We start from the raw sequence: 19,622 nt of genomic DNA, 5'->3' as shown, positions 1-19,622 counted from the left end.
ATATCCGCTCAAAACAAGCTCACCAAAAAATTCCAAATCCAACAAAAAAAATATCCGACCACTGAAGCACGCCAGTTGGAATGCACGATGACTGGAAACTTATAAATATAGAGTTTTCTTAAACTCGCTACGGTGAATCTGTCTAAAAACACAATTTAGGGTCGTTAGAAAAATTAAGTCATAACAAAGTTAATTTAATTTTTATTTATTAATATTAATTTTAGTTAATTTGTTCAACTTTGTTTATTGTTTATTCTTGATAAAATCAGACTTCGAAAGACGCAGAATTTGTTCCGAATACAAAACTGTAAAAGTTGAAATGTGGTGATGTTCAACAAGTGACACAAGAACTTCACGAATGTTATTTGTTGTTGACCGCGATCTTTTTTCCCTGCAATCTTTCCAGTAGTAGTTAGATTTTCCATTCTTTCCTTCCGCATGATGTGACCAAAAAACTTTAACTGCCCCCGTCGGATTATTTGTAGTAATTTCCTCTTTTCATATCCGAACTGTTTTAATACATCCTAATTCGAAGTATAAGAGGTCCAACTAATTTTCATAATTCTTTTCAAAAACAAAATCTCAGCAGCGTTAATCTTTTTCTCCATTACCTTAGAAATTGTCCAGGACTCAGAGCCGTAAGTTAGCACAGGAAAAATGTAACACCCTAACAGTTTTAATTTTGTTGATACTCTGATTTCACTGTTGGTGAGGATGTTTTCATTTCAGAATATGCATCTTTGCCATAGATACCTTTCCTTCTTTTGATATCCACATCACATTTACAACCTACCTAACGTCAAATTCGTAAATTTCAAAACTAAAATGAAGCCCTGCCGAAATAATAACAATGTTTTGGTATCTTAATTGCAAAAATTTACAGTTGAGATACAAAAGTTAACATCTACCTTAAAAACAATTGTAACTATGACGTCAACATAATTTCGATATAAACCGACCAATCAAATTGCTCGTAGCAATTAAGAGTGCTGTCATTATTCGTTATCCGTTTTAAAACTCGGAACCTCATAAAACAACACTAAATTAGGCGCACATATTGATTCGGAATTTTCCATCATTTTTGTATTGTAAGTAGGATGGTAGGTTTGCATTGTTTCAAATGATGGCAGTTGTATGTTAAACGACAATGATATTGTCTAATTGTTTAAATAGATTGATCGATTTAATCCGTTTTTGGGCTATTGCAATAATATTGTCGAATTTGAGATTAAAATGTTAATTACATTATATTAGCTACTAGACAAGAAAAATTTTTATAAAATTTGGTTTTAAGATAGCTAAACGTACTTACAGAAAGTGTTGAAAGTAGAACTTGAATTAATATATGGTTTTAAGAAAAAAAATAACTCAATTTTTTATTTATATTTATAATTTTCCTTATTCAAACTTGCAAAGTTGTACCAATGCGGCTGAACCAAATTTTTTCACAAACAATATTATTAACATCAGTTCCGTAGTTAGCATCCGCAGTTGATGCGAAGTATGGAATGTTAGGGGAGCCAAACAATGTCATGTGTTTTGCTTCCGAACCTACCACATTACTAACCAACATACGATCGTTACTGGAATGTTCTATTGAATGTGCTAGACACATCACTTGCAACGCATTCAACTACATATCCAACAATGCTAATCATCCAGCTAAATATTGCTAACTGTTTCATTTCACTTATAATGTTAATTACAAGATTGTTCTGAAAATAAATCAATGTTATTCTTTTGAGGTTGGTTTCATTTCGTGGCTGATTTTGAATTTGTGAAAAATGTTCGTATCTTTCCTTATTCGTTTTAAATTATTATCAATTTTATAATTTTTTCAAAATACACATAATGCACATGTAAAATTAAAATGGTATACGGTACGCTAGCAATTCAATATTTTTACATTTTAATTGGTGTTGTATTAGCATGCCAGTGACCTTGTTCAAATGCAAACGAAACCCTACGTGATGCAATTACACTGTTTTATATGATGGTCTCCATGAGGTTTCATTTTTGATCGTAAGCCGTGCTTGGCAAATTTGAAAGAACGTTGTCTAGCCTAGCATGGTCAAAAAAGTTCACTATGAGCATTGAAAATCACTTATGAATAGTAAACTTATTTAATGAAATGGAACGATTTAAAATTTTTTACAAATTCAAGGATGCTGAAGCCAGGGAAAGATTAGGTTTGGGATGTCAATTTTTTCACCCATTTAAGTAAATTTTCACATATCTTTAATTAATTAACTGATGAATTTTTCAGCGTCTGATGGTAATTCGGCTATAGAGAATGGTTTGTTGTAAATTTAAAAACAATCCTTGTATCATTCTATGTGTTTTATTTTTAGCAATTATTTATAAATAATCAAATTATAAAAAGGAATCTTTATGGCATAAACAAAAATTTGGTGATATGTTAATTTCGGCCAAACCATCAAATTGATTTCTACAGCACCTCATATATTTCATAAATAACTAACGCTAAAATATTTTTCTTTATCAAAATTTGAAAATTTATAAATCATACTTTAAAAAAAAATTTCTTGGTTAGGTTTCAAGAAAATTGTATATTAAATAGAAGCATTCCAGATAATCAACAGCTCCCAATGCAACTTTCCATTCACTTACAACGGTGGCCTGTTCTACGTTCCATCACAAACTCATGTTACGTTTGTCAATGGATGGATCGTCATCCAGCAGAGAATTGATGGTTCGCTAAGTTTCGATCAAAATTGGACAACTTATAAGGTATGAAACAAAGTTTTTGAATTACTGAAATACTTTTGAATATTTTATGTAAAACCTATATCAACTTTTTTGTTAATACTAAAATTCGAAAACATATTCAGGCATATACACATACAATACCAATTTTTGGCTTGGGCTAGAGAAAATTTTTCAACTGACCAATTACAGACTAAGTTTTGAAGTTCTTTCCAAAGGATACTGGATATCGGATGAATATGACATTTTCAAGGCGAAACTTCCTACCGGCTTCCAATGATTTCCACTTTAATCTTACAAGTAAAAGTATTTGTTATTAAGAATTGAAGTATATTCATTTGATTTGCTTCTAGATCGACCCAGAATCTCTCCAATACGCGATATATGTCTCTGGCTACAGCGGTGATAACTTGGACATTTTGAACCAACCACCATACGGTGCATCAGCAGGTTTTCACAACGGCATGAAATTTTCAACTCCGGACCAGGACAGCACTCCAAATCGTGGAAACTGTAGCCAAAGTTATCACGCAGGTAATTAGTACAACTACTGCTACGCTTAGAACCTGGATGGTGTTTATGGGACATGTACCTCACTGCTAGAGTTAATACTTGGTCTCCAGTCACATATTGCAGGATGATGATCAAGATGGTTTGAGAGCTTAAAACTTGTTCCGATCGCTTAAAACCTAAAACTAATTTACTGGTTTTTTACGCATGTTTTTTCCAAACAATTCATATGTTTTTCCAATCAATTTATATACTTAAAAAAAAACTCAATCAAATTTGTAATTTGAAATGTAGCTATTTATACGCTATACCACACACACACCACACTCACACACACCACACTCACACACTACTCACACACCACACACAAACACATGCACGCACACTTATATTTAATCATTTTTGTCATGACTTTGTGTAATCATATCTGCAATACATTTTATTGGTTTTTCAGGGAGTTATCATTCATAAGTTAGCAATAAATGAGCAAACGTTTGATGAATGCTGTGGAAGTTTAGAGGATATTGATATATTTTGTTAAAAAAAATTTATTTAAAACTGGAATGCTAAATATTTCATATCTAAAATTATATTAGCAAAACTGGAGTCTATAAACAAGTTTTTTGCAGTAATCAACAATAAACTGAATCGTTTCTCAGTAGTTTGTGTTCATTTCAGTGCGTTTATAACAAAATATTAAACAAAAATTCTATGACAAACTATTATAAACATATTTTGAATAGTTTTTCAAATATTTTTATTATGACAAACGACAATGAGCGAACAAACGAACACACGAACGAACAAATGAACGAACAGACGAACAAACCCAGTAAAATGCAGTTTTAATTTTTAACGCCAACAAAATATGATCGTAAATTACATACTGTAACATACATATTTAATTATCATTTAATTAATATAATGTCAGTGCCTCTTATAATGAAAGATTTTGGAATGGGAAATTTTACGATATGAATATTTCAGTATATTTCATTAGTATTTGGCAACAGTATTTGGCAACAGTATTTGGCAAAAATATAATAATACAATCGTGATTTTAAATTCAAATTTTAAAATTTTTATTGCAGATGATTATGGCTTATCTTTAGCAAATGAGTAACAAACAGTGGATGTTAAGCAAACATTTGAAGTTTCGCAACATTTTTAGGTTTTGTAAACAGAACTTTTACAACATAAAAACAACTTTTTAGCAAAATTTAACGTAAACAGCAAGATATTAAAATGTGTTTGAATGAAATTATTCTCCTAATTAATTTATTATCATCAGGCAACTCGTTAGCACCAGCATTTGATAAGAAGTATGAAATGATAGGAGAGCCAGACAATCCCATGTGTATTGCTTCCGAACCTACCACAGTACTAACCAACATACGATCAGTACTGGAATGTTCTACTAAATGTTCACAATATGTTTCTCCCACTGATGATAACATCACTTGCAACGCATTCAACTACAAGGCAGATGACGGCAATGGTTCGGCTAAGCAATGTGAGCTGTTTGGTTTCACCTGCAATCAACAATTTGAAGTCCTGCCGAAAGTTTGCCTCTCCCGTGGATACGATGTTGAAAAACATTTTTAAAATTTTTAATTTTTTACGAAAAATTTTTCATTCAGTTTAATTTCATAAAATAACAATTTTTTTCTAAATTAGGATATAGAAGCAAGACAAGCAGTAGGTAGGTTTCTTTAATCGTTCAGTAAACATCATTTTATTTCATTTTTCACAATTAATTTAACAGCTGCTTTTGGAAACGCATATTCTACTGTCCCAGAAACAGGTATGTAACGATTTTTTCAATCGAAAAATGAAAATTAATTTTTAAAATTTAAACTGTTCTGTTTAAAATTAAATAATTAAAAGTAATGCTACATTTTTGAAATTTTCATTCATGTTAAATAGAAGCACGCTTCCAATTTTCTTAAGTTTAGAGTTATTCCACAAGTTATTTTTTTGAAATAATGAGCATGTGCAAAGTATTAAAAACTTAAACATTTTTGTCCCAGATATAATAATCAACAGCTCCCAATGCAACTTTTCATTCACATACAACGATGGTCTGTTTCACAATTGTTCCAACTAATTGCCTGGAGTTCCTAATCCCTGTTCCACCTACTTTAGCATCACAGCCAACAGGAGTTTGGCTGTTTGTCTCAATCCGTCAGGTACGTTTTATCTTAAATTGTTTATCGGAATGTATTTCAAAGTTGAGTAAATTAAGAAAGTTGCGAATATTGATTTTTGGAAATTCGATTTTAGATTATAACGCAACAACTTTGTTGACCGTTCCAACTTTTCCATCACCAACTACTGTGCTATCGGTCAACGGATGGATTGTCATCCAGCAAAGAATTGATGGATCGCAAAGTTTCACTCAGAATTGGGCAAAATATAAAGTAAGTGTTCGAAGAAAATTTATTGCAAAAGGTTTAATTTTAGTGAATTGGAATAAAACGTTAACAACTAAAGCAAATCGAACGTTTTTTTTTAATTTCTTAGAAAAAAATCTTTTTATATAACATTTCCCTTAAGTCCAGAATTGTTCAAAAATCTCAGACAGGTTTCGAAACATTTAATGCTAATTTTTGGTTGGGATTGGAGAAAATCTACCAGCTGACCAACTCGGCCAGCCAGATATTGAGATTTGAAGTTTTTGTGGATGGTGATTGGTTGCTGGATGAATATGACAGCTTCAAAGAAAGATAACCCTTTCTATTAACTTATTTTTAATAAATATAATATGTATTTTAATTTCATTTAGATTGATTCGGAAGTTTCGAATTACACAGTACATGTGTCCGGATACTGTGGGAATAACTTGGATGTGATGAATGAAGGTGAAAAACTTTGTCAAAATGCCGCAAGGTTTTCAACTCCAGATCACGACACGGCCGACAATTGCGCCATTAAACACAGTTCTGGTTTCTGGTTCAATTATTGTTATATCATAAATTTGAATGGAATTTATGGTGGGACGCATAGAATGTACTACACAGCTAAAACTGGAACTTGGCGTCAACTCGTTTACTGCAGGATGATGATCAAGTTGAATTGAATGACCTGATATTGAAATACTTTAAACCTGATATCATACTAAGACAATGTTGATATTTTATGATGAGCAATGAAAAATTAAGCTTGAGAAAACCAAATTTAGTTTGGAAATTTAGTTTAGTTAGTTTTCAAATCATAAAAACATTAATTTAACTAATCGTTAGTTTAGAATGATTTATTAATAAATGAATTAACCAAACAAATGTACCTATATTCTACATCATTTTCGTGACAAACTGTTATTTCAATAATTTATGTAGGATTAAAATGAAATAGCGAAACAACTTACATTTCTATTTATTTTCCATAGTTTTTAAGACAAACGTCAGTTTGAAATTAGTTTGAATAATAATATCAAGTTTTTAAACTCTTCATTATTTCAAAATTTTTGCGTGCTCTTAAACGTTTATCCAACATCCTGTTGCTAAATATTCACGCCAACATTTGACATTTAACAATCCCAAATGTAGATGGTTTCATTTTACGCAACACTAGTGTCATAATAAAGAAAAAAGACCTCTCATGACAATGACAAATCATAATTCCAACTGAATCAACCATTCGTTTGATAGATTTGACAGATTTTGTTTTAAGTTTTCATATTTCCAAAAAAGGCTTAAGGTCTAAGCGAAAGATATAATTAAAGACAGAGAGAAAGTGAGAAAGAAGAGAGAGAGAGAGAGAGAGAGAGAGAGAGAGAGAGAGAGAGAGAGAGAGCAGTTAATAATAGTCCAAAAAATAATAGAAATAATTGTTGAAAACACACACACACACACAGAAACACACCCTACATACACACACAAACATAACAAAAGTAATTTTAAAAAATGAAGTTAATGAAATATGCATGCATACCGCTTCCAACAATTGGAGGTTGATCGCGAGCTTTTTCCATTATGGATTAAAATTTAATTACCGAACTTCGTAAATTCAACCAAATAATTTCATTGGCTTTAATAATTAACTTTTTTGTAAAAATTTACTTGAATTAGATAGATATTATGAATAATTGATGTATGTGCGTCTGCTGTGAACAATGAACAATCACGACGTGTAATAATATGAATTATTTTAATTAACGCAGACGAAAAAAGAAGTTAAATATATTTAGTAAACTCTGATGATAAGTCAAATTGCCAGTTACAAATTGGACAAAATTGTTTAAAATTTGCTAAAAATGTTGTTGATTTGGTATATATCAATCATTGTTTTATTATCAACATCAGTTAACTGGTTAGCTTCAGCAGTTGATAAGAAGTATGGAATGATAGGAGATCCAGACAACCCAGCGTGTTTTGCGTCCGTACCTACCAGAGTACTAACCAACATACGATCCTTAATGGAATGTTCTACCAAATGTTCTCATTATGTTACTCCCACTGATGATAACAACATTTGCAACGCATTCAACTACATATCCAACAATGCTAGTCATCCAGCTAAATATTGCCAACTGTTTCATTTCACTTGCGATGTCCATTTCAAGATTGTTCTGAATGAAACTCACTGCCGAGCATACGCGGTTGGATCAGTGGCTGTTATTTTTTTATTATATGCTATTTAAATATTCTCAAAGGCTGACAATCGAACAAATTTTTTTTAAATTTTATTATCAGGATTTTGATGCCAAAGAAGCTTTAAGTTGGTTTTAATTAAATAAACCTTGACTATCTAACTTATATTTAACATGTTCTCATAAACGAATTTAGAGTTCATTTCTTACTAACCAACTAATGCGCATAACTTGATTGATAATAATTTGGATACAAACAGCAAAACTTGAAATAATTTCAATATCTATGCCTTTTAATTGAAACAAAGTTGCTGCTACAATTTTTCAGAACTTACCAATGATTCTCTGACCCTGAGCAAATCCTGCAACTTTCCATTCACCTTCAACGGTGGATTGTTCTACTCTTGTTCCAACTCACTACCCGGCATCAACAATCCTTGTGCTCTCTACATGTGTCTCACTGCTAACAGGCAGTTATCCATCTGTCTCGATCCTCAAGGTTTTTATTAATAACCGTTGTGTTTGATAATGATGAGGTTTGATGAAAATGTTAATCCAACTATAACAATAGAAAAATAAAGTTAATTTTTAATGCATAACAGCCTACAATGCAGTCAACGAAACAATCCTGTTGAACATTCCAACGTTTGCTAACTCAACTCCTGTCACGTCCGTCAATGAGTGGATTGTCATTCAGCAGAGGATTGATGGCTCGCAGAGTTTCAACCAAACTTGGAATACGTACAAGGTAATTAGTACAAAAAAACCATTATCAATAAACGCTTGTTAAATTGGATTAATAAAATAATTTGACAGTCCGGATTTGGAACTTACAACAAAAACTTCTGGTTAGGCTTGGAGAAGATGCATCAATTAACGACATCGGCTGATTACAGGTTAAGATTTGAAGTACTCGTCAGTGGTAAATGGTACTCCGATGAGTATGATCATTTCAAAGTTTGTTAATTTTTAATACCTAAATTCTTAACTTTTAATGATTCTAAAAGTAATTTTTTTACCAGTTTCACCCATAAAAATTTCACTAAAACTATAAAACGTTAAAATATCAACACGATTTAAACGATAAAATAATGTTGTAGGTAGGCACAGAATTTCAAAAATACTTTCTCAACGTTTCTGGATACAGAGGAGATAAATGTGATATTCTGAACCATCCGAATCCATTGTACGTTCATAATGGAATGAAGTTTTCTTCGCCAGATCAAGACAACGATCTTTTCTCAGCATACCACTGCGCGTTTCAGTATTCATCTGGAAGTTGGTACAACAGTTGTTACTACCAGCGTTTGAATGGAGTTTATGGTTCATCGTTTGATTACGCTTACTCTCCTGTTAGTTACTGCAGGATGATGGCGAAGCGTAACTTGTAGGAAGGTGTTGACCGATGTTCATTTGTCAACTTTCTTTTCTCCATATATATTAGATATACCTTTCTATTTTTAATAGTTGTTAAGCATTAATAATTAAACATTTTAAAATTTGAATTTTATTTTTTCATCTAAACTTGAAGCGAAAAATTTCGCCAAATCTCTCTCGTTTGAATCATACATTAGACGATGTTTGCCCACAAGCATTCATTATATTATATTTAGCGGAGGCACTATTCATAGCAACTGTACTTTTTCAACGTGAAATTTGTGCAACTTGTAACTTTTTGTTTGTTTCTGACATTGAGAATATAAATTCCAAATGAAGACGATTCAGTTTCATGTAGGTATGGTTAAATTCATTGTTACCATGCTTTCTATGTAAAATTTTTGCTATTTGTAAAATTTCAAACTTATTAAAAATATAAAATCGAATGAAGACGATTGATATTTATGTTTTGATGCTTTCAGTAATTAATGTTATTGAGTAATTAATGTTATTCTGTATTTAATGTAACTGAGTAATTAATGTGATTCTGTAACTAATGTGATTCAGTAACACTTGTGACTCAGTAATTAATGTGATGGTGTTATTCATCATGTTGTTTATTAATGTTATTCAGTAGTTAATGTGATTCTGTAATAAATGTCATTCAGTTATTAATGTGATTTGTGTGTGTATGTGTGTGTGTGTGAGATATCCAGATTAAAACCGTACTATGTTTGATTGGCTGCTGAATCATTTCAGAATTAATCAAGAAAGAACTGGTCTTCAGATAAAGTATAAATTGTTTTAATATTCCGATTATTTCGTCAGCCTTTTGTGTGTGTTTTTTAGTATTTAATGATTTAAATGAGATTGGCCATTAGCCAGAGCTAGTAATAAATTAATATTTATATCAAAACTTAAAACATAATTTAAATGGAAAAAGGTTTATATTGCAAAATTGGCATTGTGGTTTCAGTTAAAATAAAAATATTTGACACAACGCATTTTAAAACCGCGCTCGTGAGGTCAACCCTATGGGGTTAAAAAACTGGAGTTGCTTTCACATTATAATTTTAATGAATAATAATTTTAATTTAATATTTATTTAAATTTAATAATTTTTTAATTATTAATTTAATTAAATTAATAATTAAATTTAATAATAATTTAATTTTCTGCTATTAATAATCTGAATTATTTTTCCAGAACACGGCGATGATAATAATAATAACGAAATTAAAAAGTTAAGTAAGGCAAAGAAGATGTCGTTGTTGGATGAAGAAATATTTAATGATGAGGATGATGATGTCAATCTCAATGATGATGATGCAGATGATGATGAGATGAAAGGTGACGGAAATTATGATAGCAAAGCCATGTGACGTTAGAACGGAATCAATCATCTTCTCAAGAAATCATTCAAACCATAAAACAATCAGCCAACCAGCCAATCAATTATGTATTTAGCAAACAAATCAGCCAGCCAACCAATCAACCAATCAGCCAACCAACCAGCCAACCATTCAACCAACCAATTCACAAAGCACAAAGGCGGCCATATATTTGGCCGTGGATCCAAACGCGATGATGAACCTGGAAAAGTTGAATGCTCTGTAGTTGGGTGAGTACAAGGAGAAGACACTACCTGATAGATGAATGGACAAACAAATGAATAAAAGAATGGATTGATGGACGAAGGAAGGTGTAAATAAATAAATGATGCAGCATATGAAATGGAAAATTTATCAATAATAATATCAACAAATTAGTGCTGAGGTGAGTACCCATAAAATGTACTCAAATAGAAATTCCTCCATGTCCTGTCTGCAAAATTTAATACACAACACGTGGTGCTGTGCGTCTGTTACATTTTATAACCTAGCTTCTTCAGCTTATGTATGAATATTTACGTGAAAATGTCGGTACTTATGTAGGCGCTTAAGTACAAACGTACTCAAATGCTCCTCATCACCGTAACGAATGGTTGTAGAATAAACAGAAGCGTAAATTTCATAGTGTAGCGGTAGAACATTTGACTTTGGAGCGAACGGATCGTATTCAAAACTTAGCGACAGACGATGGTGATAAATAAAGTAACTCACCGAACAACTTCAAAACGTGAGACGCAAGCAGAACAGTTTTGCGACCATATCTGTGGTTATGATGATGATGATGATGATGGTCAAGATGGTGAGGATGGTCATGATAATGATGATGACAAGAATGGTGATGGTGGCGACGATGATGATGAATGCTTTTGATAGCGTTAGTATATATACACATACACACACATCTATAAACAAAATAAATTGAACTATAAGCAGAAGCACTGAAACGTCACTAGATTATACCAAAACCGCTTGCACATCTAGTTAACATGTGGAGATTTTGAATAATAATAATAATAATCAAAATATAGTAGTAATAATAATAATATAACGATAATAACAGTAATTCAATTTCAATAATAAGAATAACAGACTCAAGTTAATAATATCAAGGATTTCGCAAAAAAAATTTCTTCAAATTAATTCGTAAAAATGTTTTGAAAACCTTTATCTATTAACCTTTGAATCATTAATATTATTATTAATATTATTATTATATTATTATTAGTATTAGTATTTATAATTTTATTATATTTTAATTGCTATTGCTCACTCCGCTGAGTAGAAGGTTAAAATTCAACAACGTCACATACCACTATAAATATGAATGCACTCATAAAAAATTCCGAAAATTTTTGTTTAAAAAGTAAACAATGACAGTTGGATTCGAAGAAGGTCATAATTCAGATTGGGCATCTCGGTAGTGTAATGGTTAAGATGCCCTGCACTGCTATTGCACTGACTGAATTCAAATGCGAACAGATCCCCAACTAATCGCAGGCAACGTGTGAAAAAACATAACAGTAGTTCTGGATCACTTTGCGTTCGAAGAAGGTATCCATGCAATTGATTGTTACTAGAAAAGGGTGTAACATAGCAACCCAACTGACTAATCATCTATAACTAATCAGTTAGTCAGTTTATTAATTAATTAATAAAATCGAATCAATTAACCAATCGATAAACGGAGGCTGTGTTGAAAAGATGAGTCTTTGGACCTTCTTTAAAGACGAGGGGGAGTGGATGAAAAATTTGACACTTTGTGACAAGTGGGGAGGGGTTCGTAAAAACTTATTTTTTTAATTTTTATTACAAATTAGTAAAAAAAGTTTATATAGTTTTAAATAGCACAACAATAAACATAGGTTCGTATCTATAGTCTGTGTCCGACAATGTTTAATTCAACCAACACAGCGCATTTCACCACCGACGCCTATTGAAATACCATGGTTACACGCAAACTTCTCTTTAAAACTTTTAACTTTGCTACATTGCCTGTTCAGCGAACTTTGGTAGGCCGATCAATAATGGATGGTGTTGGAAGCTGCGAATTTTTGGGTGTCACCGATCCGAGTAGTTTTATTGACAATAAAAACGTGACTCCAAATGGTTATGTTGGAAAGTATAAAATGGCTGATAAGATGGATTTCAAATGTTTTTTAAATGGGAACTCAAGTTTTCATAAGAAGGAAGACAACCAACCTTCCAACAATTGTGCACTTCACGATGCCTTGGACAATGTCAACAATTCTTTGGTATGTCGTGTTGTTTACATGTCTTATTAAGCGCTATACATTCAAAGAAACAGATATACCATAAAATAACATTACGTGCGTTATTTAACATGTTACGTACATTAACAAGTCAAACAACATTATAAAATAATAATAATAATAATAATGATAAAATTTGTAAAAATTGTATAAAATAATATTAAAGATTAAGACCATTTTGCTCATTGTGAAGTCAAGTGCAGAACGGGTGAAATATATTTATAATAATTATATATATAATAATAATATTAATATATATTAATAATAATAATAATAAATAAATAAATAAATAAAGGTAATGCTGCTTAAATTAAATTGTTTGGAAAGGTATCCGCCTGTGCAACACAACCACTCAGTTGTTTCGCTAATTCATTAAGAAGTATTCTTCTATTATTGCTTAACATCTTACAAACTGATTGTAACGATGTAAATTGTAAATTGCACGTGTGTAAAATTAATTTTTTTTTCACTTGGTTTTGTTTTAATTTAATTTATTTTTATTTCAAAATTTTAAAAAAGCCATTCAAAGCAAAAATTTTCCATTATAAAATCCGTCGAGGAAGTTGTTTTAAATTTTATTATGTCGACAAATGGATATCTTATCATAAGTAAATAGTAGTGATAATAATTGTAAACAAGTTTATTTTTTAATTCAAATGATTGACCCAATTTTCATTTGAAACGAAAAAAATCAATTTATTTTTGTCACTTTATAAGCAGTCAATCAACATGTGGTTCCGTGGTGTAACGGTTAGCACTTTGGACTCTGAATCCAGCAATCCGAGTTCAAATCTCGGCGGAACCTTTTGGCTTTTTGTTCATCTAAACAAATATTTCAAGGATTGAAATGATCCAACAGCAATCGATTTTATTTTTGACGTGGAATCTGCATTAAAAGTCTTAATTAAAAAATATTTTAACGTTGTTAAGCAAAAAGTGCTTTTAAGAGCACATTCAACTGAAACATTCAGATTTCCGTCAATCGGACGCTGCTCAGAATTTCAGAAGGGTTGGAAGAAGTCCTGAGCAAGTATTCGAAAGAGGTTGGTTAATGATCAACACAATTAGATGGATGGATGTGAACGTAGCTTGCGGGGCTTCTTACGCGTTTTAATTCATTGCAATGGTTACGTTATGTTAAATACGACAGATTTTGAGTGAAAAGAGGAGCTCATTGACGGACAAGCACGTGAGCAGCAGAAAGCCGAAACGTCAACCATCGGAAAGGACCGCGAATAACTTGTAAGAAATGAAGTAACGTTCTTAAAAATAACTATATAAATAAATATAACAACCATCTAGCAGGTAGTTAGTAACTTGTCATAATAAACATTACACTGTTTACACTCGAAACAGGCTGGAAGACCATGTGACGAAGAAAGGCATAGAGAAGATGTGCTTGAAACTGAGAATGGACGAGAACGCTGTACGTCGATGAAGTTGTCACCTTTCAAATTTATTTCATACAAGTTACCAGTCTATAGGTACAATAAAAATTTTTTCCAGCTCTCAAAAAATATGACAGCAGAGGAAATGAAGAATTTGTTGGACATCAGGAGGATGGAGTACAAGATGAAGTTGATGGAGGCCTGTTTCCACACGTACGAACACCTCCTCAATCAAAATGTTTTGAAATATTGTACAAACACAACCGCAAAATGATTCATAGAACATCGTCAAAAAATTTTTTTACGAACGAAAAGATAAATAAGGTTAAAAAGTTAAATAAAACATATAAAAATAAACATAAAAGTTGTAACTATAAAAAAAATCATCCATAAAATTTATGATGAAAAAAATAAATTAGCGGCATATAAATTATTGACTTGAAACGGCAAATGAATGGATAAACATTACAGTTACATGGATAGACGATCCTGAAATCATAATCTTAAAATGTGAATATTTTAAAAGAGATGTGATATGTATGTATGTATGTCTATTAAAGAGACAATGGAATGAACGTATAAAATAAATGAGAAGAATAAAATAGTTCTAAAATGGAGATCACGATGTTTGGACCAGAGCAACGAACGATTGGATGGCTTGTAACATTCCCTGCGATGAATTGTATGCCTCCAACATATCATTCTTCTCATTCTGTTTCATCTTCAAAGTTGACATTTAAATGTTGCTACTCATTACAATTGACTGTAAACCCAAATTTATATTTTAATGAATTGGAAACCTAACCTAATAAGAAATCAAGCATATGATATATGAATTAAATAAAATAATTGTTTCTTCAATAAAATACAAAATTAAATCACTACTGAATAGTTAGTTTCCAAACGAATTATTCCAACCAAGAAATTTTCTTTAATTTGATCCACCTCCAACTCCAGCATTTTTTTCCTCCCAACAAGCTCACACAACAACGTACTCAGTTTCTTCTTCTCTTCCTCCTTGGCTAACGACAAATTCAAAGAATGATGATGAAAGGTGAAGTGAAACGAATGTCTTCATCGATACAGAAATTTTGATTTGAATGTCATTTAATGAAAAAAATGTACACATTAGAGGCAGACCGGTTTTGAGCATGACGTACGAATGGATGAGAGCTATGTTGCCTGTCCAGTCATCAGCAATCATTCCCGTCGTGATGCCAGCTCTCTTGCTGCCGGACTGTTAAAAAAATCATTCCCTTCATTTTGTCAACGTAATAAAAATAATTGCACTGATATTAATCAGGAGTAATTTGAGAGTTTCAATGAAATAACTTCAATTCATAATAATTGATGGAGTTGTTCGGTTGTTAAGTGGTTTGTCACTTTTGTTGTTACATTGATGTAATGTCAGTGGCAGTGTGGTGGGTGCTATGCAGCCAAAAAATTGAAGTGAAACTGCTGAAGTTACATCAAGCTAACTGCGGCACTCTGCAAACCATTATACTTCACACCAAGCTTCAATCCAATCACCAAATTTCATGAAAGTTATCTCACGACACATTTTTAAAGAGCATGCAACAAACAGGACAAATAGGAAGAAAGATGACCAACCAAACACTTTGGACATGTCCAGTGTCCGCTGGGGACGGCCATCAGGTGGATACATTGCAGGTGGTACATGAGGCTGCAGTTGTCACACATCAACAACTCGCCACTCCTCTGACACACTGAACAACTGTCCTCATGCCTACTGCTTGGCTGGTGGGTGGTTTAGGTGAGTGATTCGTGTGGGTGGTCCGTGAGGAGTGATTTGTGAGGGTGGTCCGTGGGGTTAGGGTTAAATAATAAATTGAAACTAAGAAATTAAGAAAAAGTGCATTAAAAAAGTTGATTATGACATAGAAATACACCAATAATAATGATGAGGAATGCAACCTCCTGTTCAAAGTAACAAAACTGTGGATTGGCTGTGCTTTTCCTCTTTCTCTCTGACTTTCGAGTTTGGATTTCTGCATTGGAAGATTTGGATAGTGTTAGCATATCACATGTACCAGGCTATCAAATAACACCAACACGTTACATCACATGCATCATCACATCACATCAAAGCATCACAGTGCATATAATATCATAGATCACATCACAGATCAAGTCATCACATTACACTATATACATCGCATCACCGTATAACATCACACCACATCATATTGCAAGTATAAAAAATTGGAACTGGCAAAGTTCATAAATAACTTAAATAAATAACAAAATTAAGATATATGTGAATAATAGAATGCATGGATTGAATGCATGAGACATACAGATGGAGAGGTAGGAGGAGGAAGAAAACTCAACATCAATGAGTTTACAAGGAAAAATAGAAATAGTAACAATAATAGTATTGTTACTATTATTGGGACACTATAAAAATAAATTTTTATTTTTTTTATTTACACATTAAATATTAATCATTGAATAATACAAAAATTATTTATTAATTAAATATAAAAACCTTTTATAGATGATGTAGATACCAAATTCAGACATGCCATGAACTCGAGCTTCTGTTGAAAAAAAAGTTTAATTTAATAATTTTATCAATAATAATGATAACGATAGTATAACTTTTTAGTATTACCAACATTCAAAAATAAACACTATTAATTAATCAATATAATTTTAATATTATAATACTCATTAACAATATGATGCTATGATGCAAGTCACAAAATTTAGATAAAAGTCAATATAATATAATTATAATATAATGATAAAAAATCAGTTCTCAAATAGCTGAATAGCATCAATAAAGTTTTCCAAGAGATTTATTTGGGGCCAATAAATTCAGTACTGAAACTCACTTCTTTACATGGAGTAGCCGAAGTCATGGTGCAATCCATCTTCAATATATAATTTAGGGCACTAAATTACAAATGACAAAACACAAAACATTCAAAATTTCAAATCAAATAAATAAAAAGGAAGATTAATATAATAATTATATTATAATTAATGGTTTAATTTTTTAATTTAATTATAATCTTATAATATAATAAGTAAAAAATAAAAAAACAGTAAATTAAAATTTATGAAAATTACATTTGTTTGAAATTTGTATTTAATAATTTAAAAATTACGAAATAATATCTGATTGTTAAGCATATCATACAGGCGGACCCAGTCGTGTCAAATCGGCTGAACAGTTTGAACTAATATATTTTCGCTTAAAAGAGTTACCCGGAAAAATAATAAAAATTAATTGGGTTACATAAGCAACTGCCTTTTGTTATTAGTTTGAAACAAATAGTCAGTCAGTCAGTCAGCCAGTCAGTCAGTCATTTAGTCAGTCAGTCAGTCAGCCAGCCAGCCAGTCAATCAATCTATCTATCGATCGATTGATCGATCAGTAAATTAATCAATCAATCAATCAACATTTTCCGATGTTCAGTGAATTTTGCAAACAGAAGGGTCTGGAGATCGTTCTGAATTTCGTAAATGATGGAGAAGTAGTCAGAAAAGGAGGTAGAGAGTTATAGAAAAGGGATAGAAAGAGGAATAGAAAAGGGCCAGAAAATGCAAATACAGATTTAGCAAAAGAGTGTTTAACACGGGTAGGAAGAAGTGAAAACAAGAAGACGATCGTAAACTGGCGCGTTTAGGTTCATTCAATTAATATATTTATAAGTACTTAGAAAATAATGTATAATGTATAATGCGACTTATACATAAATAGGCAAATTTTAAAAATTATTCTATATTTTATAGGTAGCCTGAGCCAGCGCAAGAGAACAAGATATAGAGATATATGAAAAAAGAAAGGGTCACGAGCAACTAGACGAGCAGCAGAGTTTAAAGCTTTACATAAAGGATAGAGTGTAGAATCAGGAAGACCATAGTAGAGCGAGTCACAATAATCAATCATAGATAAGACTAACGAAGTAACAAAAAGGAGAAGAGTAGAATCGTCAAGAAAAGACAAAAATTTGTTTATTCTACGTAGATGAAAGTAAGAACTTTTAGCAACACTATTAATCTGAGAAGAAAGAGACATACTTGAATCAAAGATAAAGCCTAGATTACGAAATTTGTGAGACATATCAAGAGTTTTAGAATCAGGTAAAATAATAAAAAAAATAGTAATAGAATGTTTAAATTTATTAGAACAAATAAATTCAAAATTAGATAGATTAAGTTTAAGACACATACAGACAGGCCTAGCAATAATATAAGAAAGACAATGAGATAGATTATGAAAAAAACTATTGAAATTAGATGGAGGAAAAGAAGTATAAATATAAAAAGCATCGGCATATAGTTGACTTGTGAGCGAAAAATTATTAATAATACGAAGTAGTTCAGAAGTAAAAAGTATAAATAGAAGAGGGCCAAGGATAGAACCCTGAGGTACCCCGAAAGTAAGAGAAGGGGAATTAGAAGTAGAATTATTGAGAACAGAAGAAAAACGATTAAAAAGATAAGAAAAAACCAAGATAGACAACATTTAGTAGTATTAAATTTTAATAGTCAAATAGTCAGAAGTAAAAAGTATAAATAGAAGAGGGCCAAGGATAGAACCCTGAGGTACCCCAAAAGTAAGAGAAGAGGAATTAGAAGTAGAATTATTGAGAACAGAAGAAAAACGATTAAAAAGATAAGAAAAAACCAAGATAGACAACATTTAGTAGTATTAAATTTTAATAGTCAAATAGTCAGAAGTAAAAAGCATAAATGGAAGAGGGCCAAGGATAGAACCCTGAGGTACCCCGAAAGTAAGAGAAAAGGAGTTAGAAGTAGAATTATTGAGAACAGAAGAAAAACGATTAAAAAGATAAGAAAAAACCAAGATAGACAACATTTAGTAGTATTAAATTTTAATAGTCTTTTAATAATTAAAAGAAAGATCTAGCGGCCTCTAGAGAATAGTGTGATCAACAGTATCAAAAGCGGAGGAAAGGTCAAGAGCAAAAAGAAGAGTAAGGTTACTATTGCCACTAAAAAGAAGAAGGATATCGTTATGTATTTTGAGTAAAGAAGTTTCAGTACTGTGAGCAGGTCTGAAACCAGATAGTAATGCTTGACAGGTATTGCCCTGATTGTTATATATTTCATTAATTGTAGATTTATGTATGTCGTAGAAAATGTATGTTTCTGCTTCATAAGGCATATGTATCTAGTATAAGGCTTATATATATATATATATATATATATATATATATATATATATATATATATGTATGTATGTATGTTGGTAATAGACCATAATTTTTACAATGTTCTATAAATTCTACCGAATGGTTGGCGTTAATATGTTTGTAGTAAACGAACTACAAACATATTAACGCCAAACATTCAGTAGAATTTATAGAATATT

General features: G+C 31.4%; 4 protein-coding genes across 4 annotated transcripts; 2 read left to right on the top strand and 2 right to left on the bottom strand.

Moving 5' to 3' along the window:
• Nucleotides 1–233: 233 nt before the first annotated feature.
• HELRODRAFT_172958 (hypothetical protein) lies at nt 234–1,534 on the bottom strand (the record flags this gene model as incomplete). Its single annotated transcript, XM_009019616.1, has 2 exons — nt 234–524; nt 1,409–1,534. The coding sequence occupies 2 exons, from the start codon at nt 1,532–1,534 to the stop codon at nt 234–236; spliced, it is 417 nt and encodes a 138-aa protein (XP_009017864.1).
• Nucleotides 1,535–5,588: 4,054 nt separating this feature from the next.
• On the top strand, nt 5,589–9,168 carry HELRODRAFT_151843 (hypothetical protein; the record flags this gene model as incomplete). The annotated part of the gene is made up of 3 exons (XM_009019615.1): nt 5,589–5,657; nt 8,645–8,789; nt 8,933–9,168. Coding segments are annotated over 3 exons (450 nt in total), but the record flags the coding sequence as incomplete, so codon positions are not given.
• A 2,798-nt stretch (nt 9,169–11,966) lies between these two features.
• HELRODRAFT_172955 (hypothetical protein) lies at nt 11,967–14,528 on the top strand (the record flags this gene model as incomplete). The annotated part of the gene is made up of 7 exons (XM_009019614.1): nt 11,967–11,988; nt 12,284–12,372; nt 12,597–12,848; nt 13,838–13,909; nt 14,017–14,108; nt 14,223–14,292; nt 14,373–14,528. 7 exons carry the CDS (start codon nt 11,967–11,969, stop codon nt 14,526–14,528), a joined length of 753 nt encoding a protein of 250 aa, XP_009017862.1.
• Nucleotides 14,529–15,127: 599 nt separating this feature from the next.
• On the bottom strand, nt 15,128–17,151 carry HELRODRAFT_172954 (hypothetical protein; the record flags this gene model as incomplete). Its single annotated transcript, XM_009019613.1, has 6 exons — nt 15,128–15,276; nt 15,395–15,491; nt 15,866–16,012; nt 16,190–16,263; nt 16,764–16,815; nt 17,113–17,151. 6 exons carry the CDS (start codon nt 17,149–17,151, stop codon nt 15,128–15,130), a joined length of 558 nt encoding a protein of 185 aa, XP_009017861.1.
• Nucleotides 17,152–19,622: the final 2,471 nt, after the last annotated feature.

The sequence above is a fragment of the Helobdella robusta genome (genome assembly GCF_000326865.2).
Source record: "Helobdella robusta unplaced genomic scaffold HELROscaffold_25, whole genome shotgun sequence".
In the NCBI taxonomy this organism is placed as follows: domain Eukaryota; kingdom Metazoa; phylum Annelida; class Clitellata; order Rhynchobdellida; family Glossiphoniidae; genus Helobdella; species Helobdella robusta.
Note: the sequence above shows the minus strand (reverse complement) of the source record. Positions and strands in the feature narration are given on the sequence as shown.